Raw genomic sequence first — 24651 nt, 5'->3', positions numbered from 1 at the left:
TATTGAGGTTGCAAAGTCAAGCAGTCAAATGCCAGAATTAAGGTTGGCTATGCAACCTTATTTCAGCCCTCTTGTGCATATGCATTAGGATACAATCTTTAAATACTGTATATGATTACATACTAATTTTTTTCCATAGGAACCTTGACTCATTCAGTCCACATGGTTCCTACTCCCAGTGTCCTTGTCCAGGTAGTCCCAAGCTCCACAGCTCCTCATCTGATCTCAGTCCCTTCCAGGCTCCCAGTCACAGCCTTCTTGACCAGCCAGTCCCAGTTTTTTCCTCTCTACTGCTCCAGTCCCAGTCTCAGCAGCAGGCTTGTCTCAGTGTACTCCTCCCCCTATTCCCCCCAGCTTTAGTCCCTTCTGCATTTGAATCAGGAAGCTTCCTCCTCCACATCGAGTGGGTCCCAGCAGTAGGGTCATTGAGAGCACAGAAAAGACAGGTTCCCTTCTCTCAGTTCCAGTGCCTGCTTGCCCCACCCTACTCCAGAGCAGCCATCACAGGGAAGATCTGGTTTTGCTCCTGTGTAACCTGGGGGAAAGGAGGGAGCATGCACCAGTCTTTCTGTGGGGATGGTGTATGTGCAGTCAGTTCACATATAGAAGCATGTTCAGTCACTCTGAGGATTCAGCCAGTAGCCCAGTGCTTTTCATCAGTAAATCTTAACATGTTTTACAAAGGTCAGAACCATTATCCCCATTCTACAGATGGGGAAACTGAGCCACACACAGAGGTCTCCCACCAGTGCCATAGAACCCAGCTCTCCTGAAGAAGGGCGTCATTTGCGTGGAGACCCAGGGGCAGTGGTACCCCTCAGAAGAGCCTAGTGTGCACCTGGCTGAGTGTAGACAGGCCTGTGCGGGGGGCGTGTAGATCTAAAGTTACCCCAGGGGCAGACGCCGCCTCAGCTCGGCCGCGCTTCGCCCCTTCCCCCGACTCCGCGTGAGCCGGCACTGACGGGCAGCCCCGCTCCACCAATGGGAGGACGGGGCGTGGCTCGCGGAGGCTCGGGGGTTGGCGGTGGCGCGCGGGCCGGCCTACGCAGGGCGAGGGCTGGGCCGGTGGTTATAAATCTCCGGGGCAAAGCGCTGCCGCGCCGTTCGGTCCCGAGTCCTTGGCGGGGCGGCGAGTTGGCCGGGACCCAGCGGGGCGGGAGCGAGGCGCCGCCGCCGGTAAGCGCGGTGGGGGGGGGCTCTGGTCGCGTGTGGCCGGCTGGGCTCTGGAGCGTCGCCCCGCGGCGGGGCCCTGCTGTGGGCATCGCTCCCGGCCGCTCGCGGGGGCCGCTGCGCCGGCGTCTGCTCGCGCTGGCGCCCGGGTCTGCAGAACGTCCAGTGCGACCGCGCGGCTGGCGGCGCCGAGGGGCTTTTTCCCGGGGGCGGCTCGTTAAGTCCCATTCCTGGGGGGGGGTCACTGGGGCGCAGCCGTAGCGCGTAATGGCCACTGGCCGGAGACCCGGGTGCTGGACAGTGCCCGGTGCGCGCCTCTGGCCGGCCTTATTCCCTCTCCTGAGCCCGGCAGCCCCGTGACGGCAGGCGCCCGCGCAGGGGTCACATTTGTCTTTACATGTTGGCGTGGAAAGCGGAGTGACTGACATTCCTGTTGCGCGCCCCCTCCCCCCTCATTAAAAGCTTCAGCTCGGCTTTCTTGGGTGAAAGAGAAAACTGCCTCAGAGGGATGTGTCCTTGCCTCGGTGCCCTGCTTCATGGCATGCGTCAAGAAAGCTGCTGCTGCTCGGCCTTGCTCATCTCCTCCAGTGCCTTCCCAGTTCTTCAAGGGAGAGGACTAGGGCAGGCAATAGGCCAGGGGTTCTCAAACTGGGGGTCGGGACCCCTCGGGGTCACAAGGTTATTACATGGGGGGGGTCGCGAGCTGTCAGCCTCCACCCCAAACCCTGCTTTACATCCAGCATTTATAACGGTGTTAAATATATAAAAAAGTGGTTTTAATTTATAAGGGGGTCACACTCAGAGGCTTGCTATGTGAAAGGGGTCACCAGTACAGAAGTTTGAGAGCCACAGCTATAGGCTGACAAGTATGGGGAACAAAGATGGCTTAATTTTGTACCACAAAAAACACTTGTCGTCTTTGGAAAAGTACTAACGTGTGTTGTCAGCTCTATTAAAAACTACTGCGATAGTGGTGAGAACAGGATGAATTCCAATGTGGATTTGGGCATTGGGTAAAATATTTGAAATCTGTGTCTAGTGGCTTTTTCTTGTACTGTGACAGTTGGAAAACAGGCATTACAAATAATTCCTGCATAAAATACTGTGATCGGAGGGAAATTGAGTTACTTTGGGTCTGCCTTCAGATTTGCTGAGGGTCTGCTGCTTCCAGTAACTTCATTTGGAGTTCTGGATTCTCCGCACTTCTGAACATAAGGCCCAAGATTAAGAAGGCTTCGTTTTTTTTGTTTTTACTTTTTTGCTTTGGCAAATATAGAAGATACCAACATTAGTGGCTACATGTTGCCTCGCCATCAGATTTATAAAATGAATGTTGTCTATAGAGAAGATAGGTCATGTATTGTACCCAACATTTCTCATAATAAAAGAACAAGGACATTCAGTGAAACGAAAATGCAAATATCTAGATATTTGTATGCAAATATGGTAGTAAGCCAATGCTAACCTGCTTTTTGATTGTACAGTTAACTTTTTAATTGCAAAAGAACAGACCCAAAAAATTCAGTAATGACTAACTTAAAAATCACACTGGATATGAAGCCATAGATTAATATTAGCTCAGCTAGAATTGTAGGAACATGGGTGGGGAGGCACTTTTTTGATCTTAATAGTCAATCATAATAGTATTGAGTTATATGCTCCTAAAATGATCCCTGATAAGTATTTGTTATAGCCTTTTACAATCAAGGTATTGGTAGTCAAAACACTTGTTGAATATCCTGATTCAAATCTAGATGTGTGACAGCATTGTTAACTTTCTGGTAACCAGAAAGTCAATTAAATATCACATTTATTCTTTTAATTTTTCTGAAGGTTAATGTTTTAATTGATAATGCATTTGAGTTTATTTTAAAATGTTCTGTTATAAGCGTGCCAAGCTTCCTAATATGTAATACAGTGCTTTGCTGTATCAGTTTACTGTACAGTGACACACATTATAGTCTAGATCTCTTGCTGCTGTAGTAAAAAAAAAAAATGCATTTGAGGGAGGAATATTAGTAACAAGTTCAGAATATTGGGCAATATAGTTCTCCTAAAAATACTAATATTTTGTATCTTTCAAATACCTATTAAAAGCTGTTGCTGCCTCTTATAGAAAGAAGAATCCAGAAGAATGTCGGCACTGAACTGGAAGCCATTTGTTTATGGAGGCTTAGCTTCAATCACTGCAGAATGTGGTAAGTAGTTAATCTTCTAACTGTTTGCATGACTTATTCTACATTAGGAGGTTCAGTTTCAACTCACAAATTTATCTAGTGTGAAAAATAAAATAGCTACTGCAATAGATTACTAACTTATATTTAAAAGTGCGTCCAGAAGAACTTAAATTTTGAAGGGCTATTGTTGCTTTTTGTCTAAAATGTGTATTTTTGAAGTAAAGGAGAAAAATAGTCACCAACCCAATTGATGATTCTCAAGTGTTCTTTCATATTGCCAAATAAAAGTTTGTCATGTTAACTTGGTTTTTTAAAGAAAAAGGAATTGAGGAATTGTTTGCTCCAAGATATCCTTAAGTGCCCCTTAAATTTTTATTAAAGGGGGAAGTCTTGAATGCTGGATTTTTGTGTGTGAATTTGTGGCATTGAGATCTGGAAATGTGGTATTGGAAATAGTACTGATCTTATTGGCTTTAGGTCTCATGTGACAAGCAATTTCAGTTTAGTCTGTTGAATTTTTGAACAGAATTTTACAGATGGTAGAGATATAGAAAATAGAAATAACAGCAGTCAAGTAAATGGTGAACTAGAGTACTGCATCTACGCTTATTTATATGAGAGTTTTCATGGTTATTTATAGCTGTCCAATAGAGTATTATGATAAAATATGGTAGTGATCTCATAACAGGGGTTAAAACGCAAATAGAGGCTAGGTCTACACTATGGGGGGGGGGTCGACGCAACTTCAGCTACGTGAATAGTGTAGCTGAAGTGGCGTATTTTAGGTCGACTTACCTGGCTGTGAGGACGGCGGCGAGTCAACCGCTGCTGCGCCGCCGTCGACTCCGCTTCCGCCTCTTGCTGCGGTGGATTTCCGGAGTCGATGGAAGAGCCATCGGGGATCGATTTTATCGCGTCTTCACTAGACGCGATAAGTCGATCCCCAATAGATCGATTGCTACCCGCTGATTCGGCGGGTAGTGAAGACGTGCCCAGAGATTATGGGGGTAGATGTGAAGAAGCAGCCATTTCTTCCTCAGGCCTTGAGAGAATTTGTGTAACATATTATCAGGAGCAATTCCTTTTTTGGAAGAAATAATTTTCTTAAATTTGTAGACAATAAGTGCCTGTACAGTTTCTGATTCCCAAAATTTTTGCCCTTGTGTACAGCTTGAAACATCTAACAGCAAAGTAAAATCATGATAGCCTTTCAATTCACTTAACATCATGAGTATAATTTAGCGCACACAGTCTAAATCGGCTGAATCAAATTTTTCACTAACGACAAGTAACACAGTATAGCTATTGATGTATAATCTCACAGAAAATGAACTTTGAGAGTCTGCTTTTAAGCTGCACCCATTTAGAGCCAAATTCTGAAGACCTTTTCTTATATAAGTAATTCTTGTTCATGTCCATAGTTGCACTGATGTCAGTGGGAACTAATCACATGATCAAGGGGATTTGTAGGTCCAGGCCTTCTGCTACAAACCACATAAGAAACTGAAGTTCCTGTTTTGTCTCTCTATAACTTGATATTAAAGCACAGGCTGCTACTGTAGAGCTCTCTATAAAGCCATCTATTATGGTTCTTCATTTGAGTACAAATGACAAGCTCTGTTAGCCTGCAACTAATTATACATTTTCTCTTGTCTTTAGAAAAAACTGAGGTTCTACATTATGTTAACATTTTTGTTTATTATGTATTTGCTTTGGCTAGACAAATGTTTCATGTTAAATTAATATATGTTTTCCTCCCCTGACTTTAAGGTACTTTCCCAATTGATCTGACCAAAACACGTCTCCAGGTTCAAGGTCAAACTAATGATGCCAAATTTAAAGAGATTCGTTACAGAGGAATGGTGCATGCACTAGTGAGGATATGGAGAGAAGAAGGGTTGAAAGCACTATATTCTGGGTAAAATAAAATATACTTTATGTAACCAGTTTGCATTTGTGAATTTTGGGACAGTTTATGAAAAAATATGATCGCATACAATAGTATTGGGTTTTATAAATATGATTTTTTTTTTTTTAGTTAGCCCCACTTAAAAAAGATCGTGAGGGAGAGGCAGGCCACATCGGACAAAGTATTTGAATAGAAATGGTTCAGAAAATAGTGCATAATTTCAAAGTACAATATTTTTACATCATGGTAATTGCTACGTGTGAATGGCATCTTATTTTTTAATAAAACTTACCCACTGTAGTAGAAGGGAGGTTTTTCATAGTTTGCTTTGAGATTGTAGGTGTACTGTTATAACTGTATTTCACAATGCATTATATTTTTGGAAAATTCATCCAAATAGACCAATAAGATACCATATAACTTCCATGTAAGTTATTGAGAAGTCATTTTTACTACTATATTGTACGATAAACCCTCCATCCACTAATGTAAGTCAGGTATATCATTTCATATTAGTGATGGCAAAAGTAAATTTAAATCCCAACTTCATTTGTGTGGTGTCCTTGGGAGTCCATTTGTAGGGTTAACATCTCTACTGAACTGATGATTAATACAAGCATGAACTTTCATAGAAATGAAGAATGAGTGTGATACGTGTGTATTAGAGCTTAGGTGTAGTAAACTTGTAGTAGCAAAATCATCTTATGTCATAGTATATCGTTGCACATGCAATGCGTCAACTATAACAATAGCAGTAAAAATCCATTTGGCTTTCATTGTTGTGCTGTTTATAGGTCATTAGATTAAAAAAAATCCTGTTTCTTATGAAATCAGTGGTGACCATATTTTTAAGAGATTTGTTTTCCTACACAAAAGTGAAAAACTGGTATTCTCTCATTGTAGCTGACATAAAATTGAAACATACATGTGCTGTGCATATTTGTATTCAAATGTAGCTTTTATACTTTAGTGACATCAAGTTTTAAACTCCCACTGTTAATGTCAAGCGATACTTTCAAAGTACCACATCAAGTTACAGGAAATCTTAAATACTGTTTTAAAACATTATTCAAAGAATATCTTTTGTTCTGTATACATCGATTTTTAGATTTTCAGCTAGTGGCCAAGTAGGAAATGATTGCTAAATTAGTACCAGTATTCATTATGGCAGTCACTGTGGTCAGGTTTTTTCCTCCACCCTTTTAAAAGGATTGGTAGTACCACCTTACCTTCATTTCTTTCATACTTGAATATAATCTTTACTGAAAGCCTTCCCCCTATCTGTACTGGTTCTGAAATAATCTGGTTTAAATGAACAAACCTTTCACTTTTTGTGCATAACCTGAGTTCAGCCTATTCTACTCTAAAAATTTGTTGAATAAACCTTATTTGTGGTTACTGAGACTTCAGGAAGCTTTGAAGATACAAGTTATCTGCTTCTTCCTATTTTTATAGGATTGCCCCTGCAATGTTACGCCAGGCTTCATATGGAACAATAAAAATAGGCACCTACCAAAGCTTGAAGAGAATGTTTGTTGAGCAACCAGAAGGTGAGTGGGTTTTTCAGCTTTGTTACCACTGCTTGTTAATATAGTTCATCTAGAGTTGTTTGTATTGTTTCCATATCGGTCATATGATGCATACATACATTGTATTGTATCAATGAAATGTATGTATGCATCAGCTTCATATTTATTCATTGTAAAAATGGTTCTGCAGATGAAATTCCAATAAAAATTGAGCTATCTTTACAAAAAAAAAAAAATTGACTTTGAGGGTATAGCTCCTTACTTTCAACTGACTTTCATTAAAGAAGGTAAAGCATTGACTTGCACTTGATGTCTTATCACAGTGTAAAAGCCTGTGGCTGAGAATTTGTTTTTGCTTCTGGAATAGATGAAACCCTGGTGATAAATGTATTATGTGGCATTCTTTCGGGGGTGATTTCATCATCTATTGCCAACCCTACAGATGTTTTGAAGGTAAGTGGTATTTTTTATCAAGTTTCTATTTTCGGCATAGGTTCCTTTGTATTCTTGAGATGAGAACAGTCTACTGATGATCATTGCATGCTGTGTTGTGTTGCTTTAAATATACTCACTTTTTGCAAATTACTTAATAGTTCAGAAAGGTTCCAGGGGAAGAACTGAACTATAGAAATTTCCCTCCAGGCATGCTGGTCAGCTGGAGGCATGCAATTAGATGAAATCAGTGTCCTTGGAGGCAAGGAGAACCACTTGATTACTTACTTTTTTTTTTTCTTGCTTCAGAGCACAATGAACTACTAAAGTTGCTCTTGCCCTCCCCTTGCCCCAAACTTGACATGTGCTGAAGCTGTACTCTAAATTTAAAAAATCTGTGTGAGTTGACCTACACTGCTTACAATGCTGTTCATTTGGAAGTATGTAAAGGACCACTTACCCATCACGGACATCCAGAAATCTCTAGGTTGGAAGAAGTATTAGGGTTCTAGGAAAAAAAATCCAGTAGGTTAGGATCTCCATTGTCTCCTATGAAAAACTAGTAGCACAGTGCCCCTTTGAAACAATGCCCCTGCATGGTGCATTAATGACTTGAGCAGAGTGCCACCTAGTGAAATCACCCACACCACGTTTTCAGCAACAGTTTTAAAATTTGTGGGTATCTCCTGTCCAAGTACTGGTAAGGTTGATCTTATTTAACTTACAAGATCATGGCCTGAGATTACTTGGCTGCTTCTGCACATGCTATAGTTTCCTGAGAATTGAGGGGGGAAAAATCTTGCTTTTTACATAGTGCCTAATTTTAGTCCTCCTTCCTCTCAAATAAAATAGACTGAAAACAAATTGTTTACAACCTCCCATTTCATAGCAGGGTTAGTGGAAGTATCAACACAGGTAAGCCTTTATCGGCTCCATTCTGGAATAATAGTGTACTATGTGACAGAGGACAATACCCTGGACAGACTTTAATGAATTAAGTTAAATGTCACTGGAGTTCATTGTATTAAAAATGCAATTGTTTGTGTTATGAGATTGTGTATAACTTTTTTTTAGAAGAAGGGTGATGCTAACATAATTCTTCTGGTTATTGGCCCTTTGAAGCTACCTCTGCAGAGCTTCGTATAACCTAGGTCAAACTGGTTTCTCCAGGAACCAATGGACAAAGAAAAGATTTTTGGATAAAGAGCCTGGTTTTAAACAGGTTCACGGCCATTCTAATCTGCAAATGGACAGGACTTCTGGTCCAAGGTGGGCCCCAATCTTTAGGGAAGAGTTGAAAAGAATGTGGCCTACTGAGGCCACATAAGACTGAGCACTTGTTCTGAGTTGAAGGTGTGATGAACTTACGACCATAGGGCGCACTGCTACGTGGGTGGGGTTTGAAGGACTAATCACCAATCAGAGTCCTTGTTGTATCGTGGGGGTGATCTCTGGCAAGCTTATTAGCATGTATGCAGGTTTTAATGTTTCTGGTGTTTTCTCTGTAATGCTTTCTAGCTTAAGAATAAATCTGCTTGCTTAGAAATAGCAGTGTGGTAACTCATAACTGACAATCACACTGTATTGTCTCAGAGGAGAGACTTGAATCGTGCCTGCTTAGACAGTCTCTCTTTTGCTGGGAAAATCACATGGTCAGGAATGTATGCAGCCTGTAAATACCCCAGTCAGAAGGGACAGAGATGCATGTCTCCACTGAAGAGGCAATGGTTGTGGAGCTGGAAGCCTGGGGGGGGGGTGCCCTTTCTGGACCATAGAGGGAGAATACAGCTGCAGTTGTCCTGAACTTGTGACAGGCTCCATTCCGTAGTGATGGTATGTATGCTGGGCTGGGTGACACTATTAACTCCCAAAATTAGGGGTGAATACTCATTTGCTTGTCACACTTGCCATGAATCCAGCAATTTGTCCTTGAAAAATCAGTCTTTAATTTCAAATCGAAAGTCAAGTACATAGTTCTTCCGAGCTGAAACTCTCATCATATTTAAAGGTGCCACAGGACCCTCTGTTGCTCTCATCATATTGACCTTTTGTGTTAAGATGTAGCTGGTGAGTTCAAGGGAGAACGCTGTAACGGACACCATGCAGAAGTCTTCTGTCAATCTAATCTACATGTTAATGCACCAATTCAAAAATAGCAGTGATTTGTGGTAACTAATTTAAAAGCTACACCAAGTACTAGTTCAAATTCAACTGTTCCAAATATAGCAGCTGTAGTCGAAGGATAGCTGATACATATCTACAGATAGCTGGTATTACCATGATGCAGTCAGTCCATACTTGTATAGTTGAGAAGCAGAGATCATATTTTGAAAATGTTTTAAACTGTGTTATTTTGCAGCGCCTCTTCGTAAGGTTGAGAAACTCGACTAAATTATTGTTTTTAGTGTTTGAAAACTGATAACTGCTTTTTGTTTTGGGCTGCCTTAGATCAGAATGCAGGCCCAAGGCAGTGTGATTCAAGGAGGAATGATGGGCAATTTCATACAAATTTACCAAAAAGAAGGCACTAGAGGACTATGGAAAGTAAGTTCTTCAACTATTACACTAACTTTTCTGAGGTCGTTCTTGCAATAGTGCATAAAAAAAAAAATCCATTTACTATTGTACATATTGTTGCATGTAGTTCTGCAATGTCGACCAAAATATTGGTGTAACATGTACCTAAAGTTGTATATATGTGTCTATTTTTTACTGCTATATTGCTTGCCATTCAAGGATTTCAAAAGCAGTTGAGAAGTATTAATGTATGTAGATAGACTCATCACCTCTTTGGAGTAGTATCTCCATTTTACAAAAGGAGTGTAGTGTACAAGAGTGAGAGTTTATGGACATACTAGGGCAGAGTTCAGGTTACGTTGGCATGACCATTACCTCTTCAATTCCTGGTTTTCAGAGGTTTGAATGTCACTAAACTTGACATTTTGGAAGGGTTCAAGACATCACTGAGCAAAGTTAACTCCAGGTTAATGACATTTCTGGTCAGTGAGCTTCCTAGTTTGAGTAATATTTTTTTGTAGGAGTTAGTGGTCATTTACGCAGTTGTAGTTATTTCATAGGTTTGCAGTTGAGATGCTACCATGGCTAGTGGTGATGTCTAGCTCATAGCATTTTTCATCAGTAGATCACGAAACTTTACAAAGGAGGTTAACATCATTATATTATTCACCCAGCGGGTCAGTGGCATAGCCAGAAACACACCTCTACCTCGATATAACGTGACCCGATATAACACAAATTTGGATATAACGCGGTAAAGCAGTGCTCCGGGGGGGCGGGGATGCGCACTCCGGTGGATCAAAGCAAGTTCAATATAACGCGGTTTCATCTATAACGCGGTAAGATTTTTTTGGCTCCCGAGGACAGCATTGTATCGGGGTAGAGGTGTAGATCCCAGGTCTAAGTCCCAGTTCTGTGCTCTCTACTAGGCCACATGGTTATGTGATTCCTATTTACGCTTCCACCTTCCTGTGCACTTTGTTATAGTGGAATGGGGACAGTGGTCATGCTTTGAAATGTTTTGGAGGGTATAACTGCTGACAGGACTGGTGAGAGGACTCAAAACTATCAGGAGTTTGGGACAAACTGTCTATTACATGGCATTTTCAGTAACTAAGCAAGTGAGAGAAGACTGGTGTCTCTGTCCTTCACCACTCTTTCCCCACCATTCCCTGCGACATCTAGCCCCAAGCCAGCATCTAGCTCACCCTCCCTTTCCAGTCCCATTTAGCCATTAGCATATAGAAGGTTGTTCCTTGCTGCATAAATATGATGTGGCACCCTCTGCTGCATACATGTGATGGGCAGCAGCTTACTGGAGGATTGCACACTTCCTTGGTTAGATAGACTGGGCCCCCTTTGCCCCTGCTTCAGGCAGGTTTCCCCAGCTTTCCCCAAACCTATCTGGTCTACCCCATGCAGGGGAGTCACCTTGACTCATTTCCTGGTTTTTAGAGGTTTCAATGTGCTTTACCTTGATCCTAGCTCACAAGGAGAGCAGAGGGGGCTTCTATCCCCAAACGGGTAGAACTTTCCCAGATCCTGGCACACAGGAGGGGAAAATGGGGAGCTGACAGGCTCCCACTCTCTCTGACTTGAGCCCCCAACCTCTTCCTCTCCCCTTCCCTTACTCAGCCCCTCCCCTACTCCTCTGCCTCTAATCCTCCCAGCAATTGTTTGCATGTGTAACTTATTTTCTCCTAAGAAATAGTTTGAGCACCTTCTGAATTACCTGCTGTACTCAGTATCTATCCCCTCCACCCCAAAAAAATACCCTGGTACAAGGGGATTGTACAAAATATGCAAATAGATGTTTCAAAGATTTCTGCCAAGTGTAGGTTTCAAACTTATTGCTGTGTGTAGCTCAAGTTCAATGACCGTATCATGTCCCCATGAGCCACCCAAGTCATGTGGAAACTGGCTGACTAGAAACCTCTTGGCTAGATTTTCTGCACGTGTACTTTGTAATCTATTTGGCACATGAACATTGAGTGCAGACCTCTTTACAAAGTTTAACTCTTTTTTGATCAACATTTTCAATATTACTTCCCCAAAGAGGTAGTGCTTGCCATGCACTACCTGGGATAAATCTGGGGTATGATCAGAGCAATGATTTAAGCCCCATATCTGCACAAAACACATTAGTAGAATGTGTTAACATTAAACTGTCGGTTGTTGGTTTTTTTTTTTTTTTTAAGGGACTCCTTTGCTCAAATAACCCCAAATTTGGATACTTAACTCAGCTCACCCTTTGAAGGACAGCTAATTTCAAGGCAATCTGAATAAGTATGTGGATATTAGAACACTTGGAATTAGCCTTTAAATGGGGCTTCTCAACCTTAGCTCTGCTATAAGTTATTGACAAAAGTTATCCTCTCTCTAGCTGAAAACTGTTACTTATATTGGTGACGGTAAAATATTTCCTTGGCCCAGGGAATAGAACTCTTCCATTAACTAACGAATTAACCTCAAGTTATAACACTTACAAGGAGTATTGCGACAATAAGAACATAAGAATGGCCATACTGGGTCAGACCAAAGGTCCATCCAGCCCAGTATCCTATCTGCCAACAGTGGCCAATGCCAGGTGCCCCAGAGGGAGTGAACCTAACCGGTAATGATCAAGTGATCTCTCTCCTGCCATCCATCTCCATCCTCTGACCGATAGACAGGCTAGGGACACCATTCCTTACCCATCCTGGCTAATAGCCATTAATGGACTTAACCTCCATGAATTTATCTAGGTCTCTTTTAACTGTATATAGAATTTATTTTAACTGTATATACCTTTACTCGCTGACTTAAAATTGAAAGACATCTTTAAATATATTATAGCCTGGTTCAAGAGCAGGGCTGGTTTTGTTAAATAGCTTCAGTATGGGGCAGCTCACATCGTTAGGTGAATGTCTGTGAAAGCAGGGACCAGATGGTTCTGGGGATTGGTAATTTGAATAGTCTCTTGATTTGATTTATAGTTTTCTGGTTCAAACTTAGCCCAGGGTGGTAGAGGAGTTGTTCAGTGGTCCGTTTCTTGTGATCCCGTGGGTTAAGGCATGGGTCTGGAGAATGGGATTTTATTCCAAGTTCTACCGAGAACCATGTGAACTTGAAGTAGTTACTTAAGCTGTGAACATCTTTTCCCGTCTGCAAAATTTGAATAATTTCTGCAGTTTGGAGGAATTGGGTATTAGCCATTTAAATGGTGTGGGAAGCCCTCTGTAAAACATGTTATGATCCGCTGATGAAAAGCACGACAGTGTTTAAAATAAACTGTACTTGGCATTAAATAATATTTAATGAACTTGTATGTTAGCGTGTCATGGACTGCCTCGTAAGCCATTCATGATTACAGAAAATTTCTGTGGCCACTACTGAAATTCTATGCATGAAAAATATTTGCTTTTCCACCTGTTGAGAACAGTTAGTGGTTAGTCTTTGAAAAATGCAGTCCGTCTACTTTTGCTTTCCATTTCATCTTCCCCCCTCAATATTCTTGGTTTCTCTCAGCTGACTGTAAGATGAGCCAGCACCAGCCTACCAGCTCTCGGCAGACTACCAGCAGCAGTCCATAGACTTCAGTTTGAGAACATCTGCTGTAGGTCATGGCTGAGATCTTGGTAGGGCAGTATGGGGAAGCTTGGATTGCCGCTGTGCGTTATCTGTTTGCAAATTATCTCCAGTCACTAGGGTGGTCTGTCTGGGATCTTTTACAAGCAGTACATTTACACACCTTTATACCATACACCACTTTATTTTTTTAAAAACAATCTTTATAGAGTGTATTTTCTCAGTATACAAAACTTCTTTTATGAATATTTCCTAGGTGCATTTAATCTAAAATGTAATGGTATTTCTGAGTTATCTTCAACCAGACATAAAAATGATGCAGTTTTAAAAATCTCAAACATTATACATGTGTTTTGCCAGGGGGTGTCCCTAACAGCTCAGAGAGCTGCTATTGTTGTGGGAGTGGAGCTGCCGGTCTATGATCTCACCAAGAAGCACATAATTATGTCTGGACTCATGGGAGACACTGTGTATACTCACTTTCTGTAAGTTTGAACAGGCATAAGAGTTAAGTTTACAAAGATTTATTTGTATGATTAAATCCCCTTTCAGAGGTTACACATTAATCCCTTAATGTTGGACTCTTCAGAGAACATAATTGGATCTCACATTTTGTTTTTTTCTCACTATCAGTTGAGATGTAAATATACTTCTAGTGTATTTAAATGTTTACTTGTAGTATTATTTCAAATGCCATTTCATGCCATGGAAGCTAATAGTTTTTGTGCTATTTATGTATTTTTTTGACATGTGTAGATATTTTTATTGTTCAAAATACCTACATTAGGTGTGTATATAAAGGCTGAAACTAAAATGTGTTTACTAATCTGAAAATATCAGGATGGATTTTTAAAGTGTGAAACGTGTGTGTGTGTGTGTGTGTGTGTGTGTGTGTGTAGCTCAGTGGTTTGAGCATTGGCCTGCTAAACCCAGGGTTGTGAGTTCAATCCTTGAGGGGGCCACTTAGGGGACTGGGGCAAAACTCAGTACTTGGTCCTGCTAGTGAAGGCAGGGGGCTAGACTCGATGACCTTTCAAGGTCCCTTCCGGTTCTAGGAGATAGGATATCTCCATTAATTTAATTTAATATATATATGTATGTATGTATAAAACAAGTCTTAGCTTGTGATATATTTTTTTCAGGTAAACTAACTGAAAAAGTAGTTTATTAATAGAAATGCAAACACAACTTTTAGCTATAGCATAGATATTTTTAATTTTCCATAAGAGAAGGGGTGTTTCTGTATACTTCTAAGTTGCTGGTAGTAGGTCATATTTTTATAATGGTTTATCTTTCATTAGCTCAAGCTTCACCTGTGGATTAGCTGGAGCACTTGCATCAAATCCAGTTGATGTTGTGAGGACACGGATGATGAATCAGAGATTTCAAGATGGAACACATTCAGGGTACAAGGGTACTTTGGATTGCTTGTTACAAGTAAGTACAAAGTGTATAGCAACTAGTGGTAACTTTTATACAATCTTGTGATATCAAACATGAATTAGAGGGTTTTCTGCATTGTGGATAGAAATTGTTAGCTGTTCTAGAAAGCCACTTCTGTGGTGTAGGAATTATTTTAGAGAGAACTCTGGGAATAATCCATTTTAACTTTTGAACTTGCTGTGCCATGTGCATCTTTCAAAGTTTTGGACTCAAATCATGCCCCACCTCTCCCACCTTCTGCTGTGTAAAAATTATTCTGTGTTGATGGAAAGCAAGGAGGTCTGTCTGCAGCATGGAGGAACATATATGAATTTGTTCCTTCTGGTATTTAGGTCAGGTATACTAACAGGGAATTCTTCTGATATGAGCACACTTTAAAAAGGTAATGAAAATCTTATCACGAAAATACTTATTGAAATATTGGGGACAAGGAGAAATGAGAATTTTTCAAGTTTCCTGAATATAGGGACCTCCCAAGGTTGACAGCTTCTGTCGCTATAGAAGTGTCTATGCTACAGCAGCACAGCTACGGTGCTGAAGCATTGCCACTGTAGTGCCCGTAGTCTATGGCTTAAGACTGGCAGCTTCCCCCTGCGGTGGCTACTGTATCTTCTTAACCCACTTCTTACAGCAGTGGTCACTAACCTGTCGATCGTGATAGACTGGTCGATCCTGGAGCCTCTGCCAGTTGATCACAATCTCCGGGCTGCTAAAAGTCCAGTGGTGAAGCAGGGCTCAGGCAGGCCTGCTTGCCTGCCATGGCCCCACATTGCTCCCGGAAGCAGCTGGCTGCTGGCATGTCTCTACGGCCCCTGCACCAGCCTGGAGCCCCCTCCCACACTCTGAACCCCTTGGCTCCAGCCCAGAGCCTGCACCCCCTCCCAACCCCCTACCCCAGCCTGGTGAAAGTGAGTGAGGGTGGGGAAGAGCGAGCGCTGAGAGCGGGGAATGGAGTGAGCAGGGCAGGGCCTCGGGGAAGGGGTGGGGTAGATCGTCAGTTGATCTTAAATTTAAAAAGTGATCTTGTGTGTGAAAAGATTGGAGACCACTGTCTTACAGGCTACTTGGGGAAAATATTTAACACAGGGCCACCTGCTGGTGAAGGAGGGAAATGGTACCAGAAGAAGCTGCTAGGGCCAGTAGAAAAGACTGATTTTGGTGATTGGTGGCTAAAGGTGCTGAACACTATTTTGCTGTAAGAGGATTATGGGTCATTACCTCCTGCAAGGTCTCTTGGGGAGGCTGTCTTGGAAACTAACATGAAGTAAATACAACTTGGCCATTTGTTTCAGTTGCAGGTTTTTAGGTAACTCCCACCTGTGGCTAAATCACTGTTAGAGACAAAATCAGAACCCTGGCCCCTCTGTATCTGACATGCCAGCGTAGAGGAAGCAGCATAGGGCTAAATGTTACTCATTGTAATATCTCAGCATATTAGATAGGTCTGATAGAGAGCTCCTTTCTGTCACAGATCAAGCACACCCCTGCCTTTCATTAACGAGGAACAGAACCTAGGATTTGAGACACTAGTTCAAACTTTTGATACCTCTGAATTATTTAAAGTTAGAAATAGAATGTTTAGCCAAAAAGCAAAGTGAAATTGTGGAAGGAGACTGATATCCATGCTTCAGAAACACTCCTAACTGTGGACTGTAGGAAATCCTTAAATTTACCTAACAATTCCAGCCAAGTTACATTGTCAGATGCCAAGAGTCCTGAAAGAACTCAAATATGAAATTGCATAACTACTACTGTGCTATATAACCTATTGCTTAAATCAGCCTCTCTACCAGACAAGAGGGCAGCAAATGTAATGCCTATTTTTTTTTTTATATATATATAAAGACTTCAGAGGTGATCTTGGGGAATTACAGGCTGGTAAGCCTAACTTCAGTACCAGGCAAATTGGTTGCAGCTAGGAAAGAACAAAATTATCAGACACACAAATGAACAAAATATGTTGGAGAAGAATCAACATGGCTTTTGTAAAGGGAAGTCATGCCTCACCAATCTATTAGAATACTTTGAGGGGATCAACAAGCATGTGGATAATGGTGATTCGAAAGATATGATATATACTTGGACTTTTTCCTCACCAAAGGCTTTTAAGCAAAGTGTAAGGAGTCATGGGATAAGAGGGAAGGTACTTTCATGGATCAGTAACTGGTTAAAAAATAAGAAACAAAGGGTGGGAATAAATGGTAAATTTTCAGAATGGAGAGAGGTAAATAGCAGTGTCCCCCAGGAGTCTGTACTGAGACCAGTCCTATTCAACATATTCATAACTGATCTGAAAAAAGGGGTAAACAGCGAGGTGGCAAAATTTACAGATAATATAAAATTACTCAAGATAGTAAAGTCTAAAGCTGACTAAGAATTACAAAGGTATCTCACTGAATTGAGTGACTGGGAAACAAAATGGCAGATATAATTCAATGTTGATAACTGCAAAGTAATACACATTGAAAAAAAAAATCCCAATTGTCCACACACAATGATGCACATTAAATTAGCTGTTAACCATTCAAGGAAGAGATCTTGGAGTCCTAGTGGATAGTTCCCTGAAAACACCTGCTTAATATACAGCAACAGTCAAAAAAAGCTAACAATGTTAGGAACTTTTAAGAAAGGGATAAGAAGACAGAAAATATCCAGAATGCCACTATATAAATGCATAGTATGTCCACACTGAGTATTGCATACAGGTCTGGTTGTGTTACAGTACTTCAAAAAGATTCTTTTCGCCACACCGCTTCCAATTATAATGTAATAAAAATAATTAGGAGTATGGAACGGTTTTTCCATACAAGGAGACCTTAAAAAGACTGGGACTGTTCAGCTTAGAAAAGAGACAACTAAGGGGGCTATGATAGAGGTCTAAAATCATGAATGATATGGAGAAAGTGAATAGGGAAGTGTGATTTACCCCTTCACATAAAACAAAAACTAGGGGTCTCCCAATGAAATTCATAGGCAGCAGAATTAAAACAAACATAAGTACTTCACACAATGCACAGTCAACCTGTGGAACTCGTTGCCAGAGGATGTTGTGAAGGCTAAAAGTAAAAGTGGGTTCAAAAAGAATTAGATAAGGTCATGGAAGGTAGGTCCATCAATGGCTGTTAGCCAAGATGATCAGGGATGTAACCACATGCTCTGGGTGTCCCTAAGCATGCAACTGCCAGAGCCTGGGACTGAACTACAGGCTGGATCACTTAAAATTGCCCTGTTGTCTTCATTCCTTCTGAAGAGTCTAGCACTGGCCATTGTCAGAGACAGGATGCTTGGTTGGATGGGCCATTGCTCTGAGTAAATATGGCTGTTCTTAGGGTCTGATGTCTTGTCATTACATGTTGCTTTGTGTTTTTAAAATGTATTTGTAAAGGTTCATGCTAAAAAAAAAAATCACCTTTATGTAGCCCAAATAGCAACAGGAAACATGGATATGTTTGTGCTGCAAATTAAGGGGCAATGAGTGTTGGTATGCCTATCTATGCTATAACTTTAATTTAGTACTGGTAACAGTGGCAATGAAGATATGGTAGCACGGACCTTGGTGCGGGCTAGCTGCTGGAGTACATACCTAGGATCCGCAGTGGGCTTGTGTTGGGATGGCTAGCCCATACTGTCACATCTTAACTGTTACCCTCACTAGCTAAATCAAAGCCAGTGTGGGTATGCCTAGCCCTGCTACATTTAGTCCTTAATTTGTGGTGTGGACATACCCTGTGTCACAGATTTCAGGTGTGGGTTTCCTAATCTTCACTGAGGAAGTTTAAACAGAGCAATGGGGAACCAACTTGCTGTTTGGGTTCACAATGCCGCATGGGAAGTTAAATCTCCCTCCAAAAACTTTGCAATGCAAGCTGTTTTAAAAATATACTAATCTTTCCCCATAATTCATAAAACCTAATATTCTTTGTATGTAGTGGATGACTGGGAAGGGAAAATTGTGGGCCCAGTGTAAATGAAAGATCCCTTTTTAAAATAACACGACATAAAATTGTCTTTGAAAATGGAAATTATTTCTTCAAGGAGACTCGAGTTTTTGCCTATAGTCCCATATTAATCTGCTCTGTTTGAGTTGAAATGAAAGTTATATGTTAAACGTTACTTGAGAGCAGCTGAAACTTTTAAAACTTCAAAAATGTGGGGGAAGATTTTCAAAAAACAATCTTAAACTTTTTTTGACTAGGTCTGATTCTTAATATTATGTCTAATATTTCATGTTCCGTTACTGGATAAAAATAACCCTCACTGGGCTTAAATTTAGTTTGTAATACCTCTTTACTAGTAAAGTTAAATTAGTTCTATAATATTGCTGTCAATGTGGATTATTTAATTTAAATATAGAGCAGTGAAAATTGTTGTGGTTAAAGTAAGATCTTAACTTACTCAGTCTGATGTTGGAAACTCCTGCTGTCCTATTGCTGATTCCACAAGAAGGTCACTGATCAGCAGATTTAAATGCCAAACTCCCCCTGAAAGGTTTTGGAGAGGTAGTCATGATTCTTGTCTTTGTCCAAAAACTGGATGGGCAGTAATTCTGCAACATTCCCAGTCTGAGTTGCTATGAGGTAAGAGACTATTACTGTGAATTGAACCAAGTGTCTTCCTCCTGTGGTAGCACAGAGCACTTTGTAATGGCGTTCATTATGTTAAGTATTAGCTGTTCTTTGGCTATAATCTTTCAATGAAAGTTGTCACTCTTTTCTCATTCATATGTGGTTTTAAAATATTTGTTTCAGACATGGAGGTATGAAGGCTTTTTTGCTTTATATAAAGGATTCTGGCCAAACTGGTTGAGACTCGGTCCTTGGAATATTATCGTATCCTTTTCAGAAGTGTTTGAAAATTTTTATTAAACTCTTTTTTGTGATGAGCAGTGGGCATTGAGTAGAGAGACAATTGACTAGTGAATTGTGCTTCATATAAAACATTTGGTGTAACTTGTCAGCATAAAAGTAAATTTATTCTCCATCTCTTTATAAATGGAGTATTACCAGCACCTATTGTATTAATATTCCATAAGATTTATACAAAGTTGAACCTCTGAATATAATCTTTTTTTCAAAACACATTTTCCTTTAGCTCCCAATTTCCCATTTGTTTGTTTTTAGATTGCAGTGTTTAGTTGACATACTAGTGACCAGGTCAATTAACAATTTGGGGGGTTTTGCTGTTTGAGTTTATTTTCTGCATTAAAAAAACTGTTTGCAGATGGTCACAAGATCTTTTCACCCACCATTTTCTACCCTATTATGCAACTTGTACAGTAGACCATTTGCCATCTATTTATCCTTAAGTTCTCATTGTTTTGTGAGACGCTAAGAGGCAGCTGTAATATTCCTTTCTCTCTTCCCACAAACAAGAATCTACACACCTTCATAGTTTCACCCACTAAGAAGATAAGAGGCAAAAAGACTCTGGGTTCCTTTCCTATTATGGCCTCTTTGACCTTTCCCCAATTCTAACTTGCATATTTAAGGTGCTTGGGATAGAATCTGGGGAAGGATTAGGCTGTACTAGGAGGAGGATCCTGTTGATGAGAGTAACATGCACTGAAACAAGTTTCCCCATTAGCAGTTTGCTACAATGTTCCCTAGAGTTCTCTGTGCCCAGGACTATAGGGAACATTATAGCAACTGATGGAGAGGAGTGACTTGTCTTGTGGTGGACTGGTGGTTGTGTTAGGAGGCATTTAATGGGAGACCAAAGTTCCATAGGCCTGCAGTCGGTAGTTAAATGAATGTGGTAGGTATTATGCATCACAAATGTGTTAAAACAAAAAATGCAGATATCTGCAATTGTTTTCCTTGACTAATTGCACCAGTTCTTTTTGACATATGAACAGCTGAAGAAATTGGATTTCTGAAAGATGCTAGATTGTGTAATAAATCAGTAAACTGTGCTGACATGGTATTTGAACTCAAGGCATCTTTTTAAAAATGCTCTTCAGTGTTTTCTCATCGGAGCATAGGACTTGCTGGCAAAATGCAGTAAGAGCATCAGAAGAACATTGTAAATCAAGACTATACATAAAATGATCTCAGAACTGAGGATGCTTAACTGATATGCCAAATGCTATGCACCAATTATTGAAATAGAACCTAAAGTTGGCAATACTCCTCTATCAACTGTTTAAATGCTGTTAGACATAATGTATGGTACAACTCCAAAGGTTTTTCTGCTGAAATGTTGTACTTCTGGATGAAATTTTAATAGGAAAAGAGCTACATCTGTTTGTCCAGAGGTAAGTAGGTTATGGAAGAGCCTCACTCTTTCGTCCATGCTCATGAAACTTGATATATTAATGTGGTCATAAATAGTTCTGAAATTTTCGATGCCTTGGAGTTCAAGAGCAGACACGGAAAATTTTATTCCTAGTGACTCCAGGTCTTTGTAAAAGTATTTGTTAAATGAACTTCTGGATTCAGAGCACATTTCTGTTGCCTTCTATCATTTAAATGTATATGTAACTTGCGCTGGGAGCAATGAAGCTTCAGTTTAACGTAACTTGTTACTGTCACCATTTTGCATGTTTGAGAAAAGTCTGGCATTTTTTAAAATACCTTATTCTTGGTCTTCAATAGAAGGGATTCTAACATGTTTCATCAAGAAATTAATATCTATAGACTTTTAAAAATGTAGTAAAAATAGAGCATTCACTCTCCTATCTGCCTCCTGTGCAAGAGGGAATTAATTTTTCAATACTTGTTTGATTCTTATGAAGAGGATCTGCTTTAAGCAGTTAGTGGCTGTCACACATCACCTGAAAGATGCATGCTACACATTGAGGCTGTTGAACCACTGAAAGCTCAATAAATGCAGATGTTTACATACAGAGAGCATACATCCAAAAGAGGCAATCTAATGTATTGCTACCTTGCTAAACAAGAATTCTAGGAGAATTGTGCTCATCAATGTTGATACTTTCATTTAGCAAAATGAGTTCAGTTGAAGTTACTTTAATAGAACTTCTTTTAAGAGCAGTATGAGTCGAATTCTGTGTAGGTTCTACTTTTTCTTTGAATTGTGCAACAAAACTTTCTGCCATAAACTAAAGAAAATTAGTATCAGGATTACTGTATGAATGCAATTTATTCAGTTACAAAAGTATGGGAGTGAATGCCTATTCTGGATCCACTGCGGCTTGCAGTGTAGGATTATTAAGTGTACAGTTAGTTGTGGTGTATGGAGATTCCATCTTGAAACATTCGTTACAATACCTGCATATTCATACATTCCACTTAAACCAGTTCATGTTCTAGTGTGGATTTAACTCTTAATATTTCAGTGTTTAAATGGTTGGTTTCAAGATGCACAAAGTAGGTATTTTTTAAATGCACAAGGCACTTTTCTTCTGAAAATACCAAGCGTTAAGGTAAAAGCATTACTTTTCAAAGTGTTTGAATATTTTTAAGGCAAAAATTATGATGCATAGGTATGGTCGTGTGTGCTGTCTGTATTACTGCAATTCTTCTACTTTTGTGTAGAAATCTTTGTAAAATATTTTTTGTACAGAATGTAAAACAAAATTAAGGATATATCATTTAAACTTTTTAGAACTTAAACAGTTTTTAGAATGAGTAAAATGCATTGTTGCTATGTTGAGGGACATTTGCTTACAAATGGAACCTAGGGATCGTTCTGAGGCATTTGGTTAGAGTGTAATTAGGATGGTCAGAGAATTTTCTGCTGGTACTGCAAACTGTATGTTGTAATTCATCATTTAGCTACATTAAAATGGGGTTCCTGTAACTAAAAATGTACATTTCAGACAGTCTCAATAGGCTAATAGTAACAAAAATCATGTGGGAAGTCTGACGAGCTAATTCACTTCCAGTTTGACAGGCTTGTAGACCCAAGGGCTCCATGATGGTAGAAAGGGTCAGACTGTCCTTTGGATGTTCGGTACCCCCCGCTGCTTAACACCAGAATCTTTGATCCCAATTGGAATGCCTTTGTTTGCAAAGGGTTGCTGTGGGTAAAATGGAAATCCTGACCGTAACTACAAGTGTTTAGAAGTCCTCACAGTTCTCAGTGTCTCTTATGCTGCCCTGATGTTAAGGAAGAATTAGTGTTCCCCAACCTTTTCCAAACCATGACTCCATGTTACAACAGAAAAGTCTTGGGACCACATTCTCATCTAACTATAGAGAAAAGGAATGTTTGCAATTTCCCAGAGTGAGATCCCATGCCACAGATATTGAAAACACTAGCTTACAATCCTAATGGCATGAAGGCATCAAAATAGCCTTGCCCAGCAGTGCCAGGGCTCTTAAACAACTTCTCTTAAGGAAAAGTCTGGGGGGAAAAAAGACATTTAAGCTAAGTTAAATGTTTGAAATTATCAGTTGTAATTGTACTTTCACCTACACATTCGTATTAATAGTATGAGCCTCTTGCAGAAATGTTCTGTTATTTTTCTGGTATGACTGAATTCTCAATGCTGCTTGATATGCAGAATGGGCAGGTTACCCCAATCCACTATACCATAAAGTTGAGTTTGTGGGCAGTGTATATGCAAGTATATTGTCTCATTTGCAGTAATATGCACCACCTGTCAAATGACATTACTAACCCTTCATGCTGCAACTTATCACATTGAAAGGGATATGCAAATATTAAGAAAATCACCAAAGCAACTATCTTTATTGTGCCCAAAATCATCGACTTATAGAATTGCATCACTTTGTTTTCATATTAGATCATATCAGTGTGTTCTGAAATATTGAACATATGTTTCATTCAGCCCAATATGTTACTGCTGCTCATAGATTTATTGTGCTAGTGAAGTTATTTATTCATATGGAATGTTACAGGGAAACTGAATGTTTTTATGCTTTGTATTCACATGCCTTATCTGCATGGGAAAACGTGTCTTATTAAATAATAAATACATGTGGGGGGAGAATGTAAGATGCTTTGGCCTGTGGGGAGCTAAAATAAATTTTCTAAACTCACTCGACTTGATTTTCCCATTTCAACAATGCTTATTGCCCAATTAACAATCAAGACTGTTTGTAAATCCTCTTCACCCCTAGATCTAAGTAAAACACGGTGATTTAATTCTGCCAACCTACTAATATCGTGAAAGTTTAACCATTTTTTTGGTCTTAGTTTTTTTTTTTTTTAAATGCCCTAACTCTGCTTGAAGTAGGGAGATGCTGCTGTACTGGCTGAGACAGAAGAAAGGCATGTAGGGCCATATTTTTAAATGTACTTGGATGCCAATCTGCATATTTAGGCACCTAAATACCTTTAAAAAGCTGGACTTTAGTATCCCCCCTCCTTTGCTGGGAGGCTCCAGCAGCTGAAGGTAAATGCCATCTTTGTCTCCTTCCTCCCATATTTTGGAGAGGCTGGGAGGACCACAAACCTGCTGCAGACTTTGAGGGGAGCAGAGACCTACCAATTAGGGTGGTAGAGAAAGGGGATGTGACCTGAGAGGCTTGATGTCAATTCTGAAGGAGTTCAGTAAGAGAAGCCTATTCTTGTAGCTCTAGAACTGCCCTGAGCTGGCTTCTCTTCAGTGGCACAGCATGTTCCTTTCTTCCCCCTAAGGCAGTGGTTTTCAAACTGCGGGTCACGACCCAGTACTGGGTCATGGAATGTAAGGCACTGGGTCGCGATGGCTCTGATCAGCACCACCAACCGGGGCGTTAAAAGTCCCTACCTGTTCTGACACCGCGCTGTGCCCCAGAAGCGGCCAGCAGAAAGTCCAGCTCCTAGGTGAGCAGGCTATGGGGCTCTGAGCACCAGCTCCGCACTCACATTGGCCGCACTCCTGGCCCGTGGGAGCTGGGGGTAGGAGGGCCATGCCTCTGCTAGGAGCCGGACCTGTTGCTGGCTGCTTCTTGGGCACAATGTGGTCTGCGGTGCCAGGACAGGCAGGAAGGCTGCC

The 24651-nt window shown here is 40.5% G+C and overlaps 1 protein-coding gene across 1 annotated transcript; it reads left to right on the top strand.

Annotated features, from left to right (window-relative positions):
• Positions 1-1076: 1076 nt before the first annotated feature.
• On the top strand, positions 1077-21737 carry LOC112111207 (kidney mitochondrial carrier protein 1). Its single transcript, XM_024206529.2, has 10 exons — positions 1077-1176; positions 3287-3368; positions 5118-5265; positions 6712-6806; positions 7153-7238; positions 9666-9761; positions 13662-13786; positions 14603-14738; positions 19493-19573; positions 20578-21737. The coding sequence occupies exons 2-10, from the start codon at positions 3305-3307 to the stop codon at positions 20617-20619; spliced, it is 873 nt and encodes a 290-aa protein (XP_024062297.1). The 5' UTR covers positions 1077-1176; positions 3287-3304; the 3' UTR covers positions 20620-21737.
• The last annotated feature ends 2914 nt before the right edge of the window (positions 21738-24651 follow it).

Source organism: Terrapene carolina, unplaced genomic scaffold (genome assembly GCF_002925995.2).
Source record: "Terrapene carolina triunguis isolate 2854851 unplaced genomic scaffold, T_m_triunguis-2.0 Scaffold18, whole genome shotgun sequence".
Classification (NCBI taxonomy): domain Eukaryota; kingdom Metazoa; phylum Chordata; order Testudines; family Emydidae; genus Terrapene; species Terrapene triunguis.
This window is presented reverse-complemented; position numbering and strand designations above follow the sequence as displayed.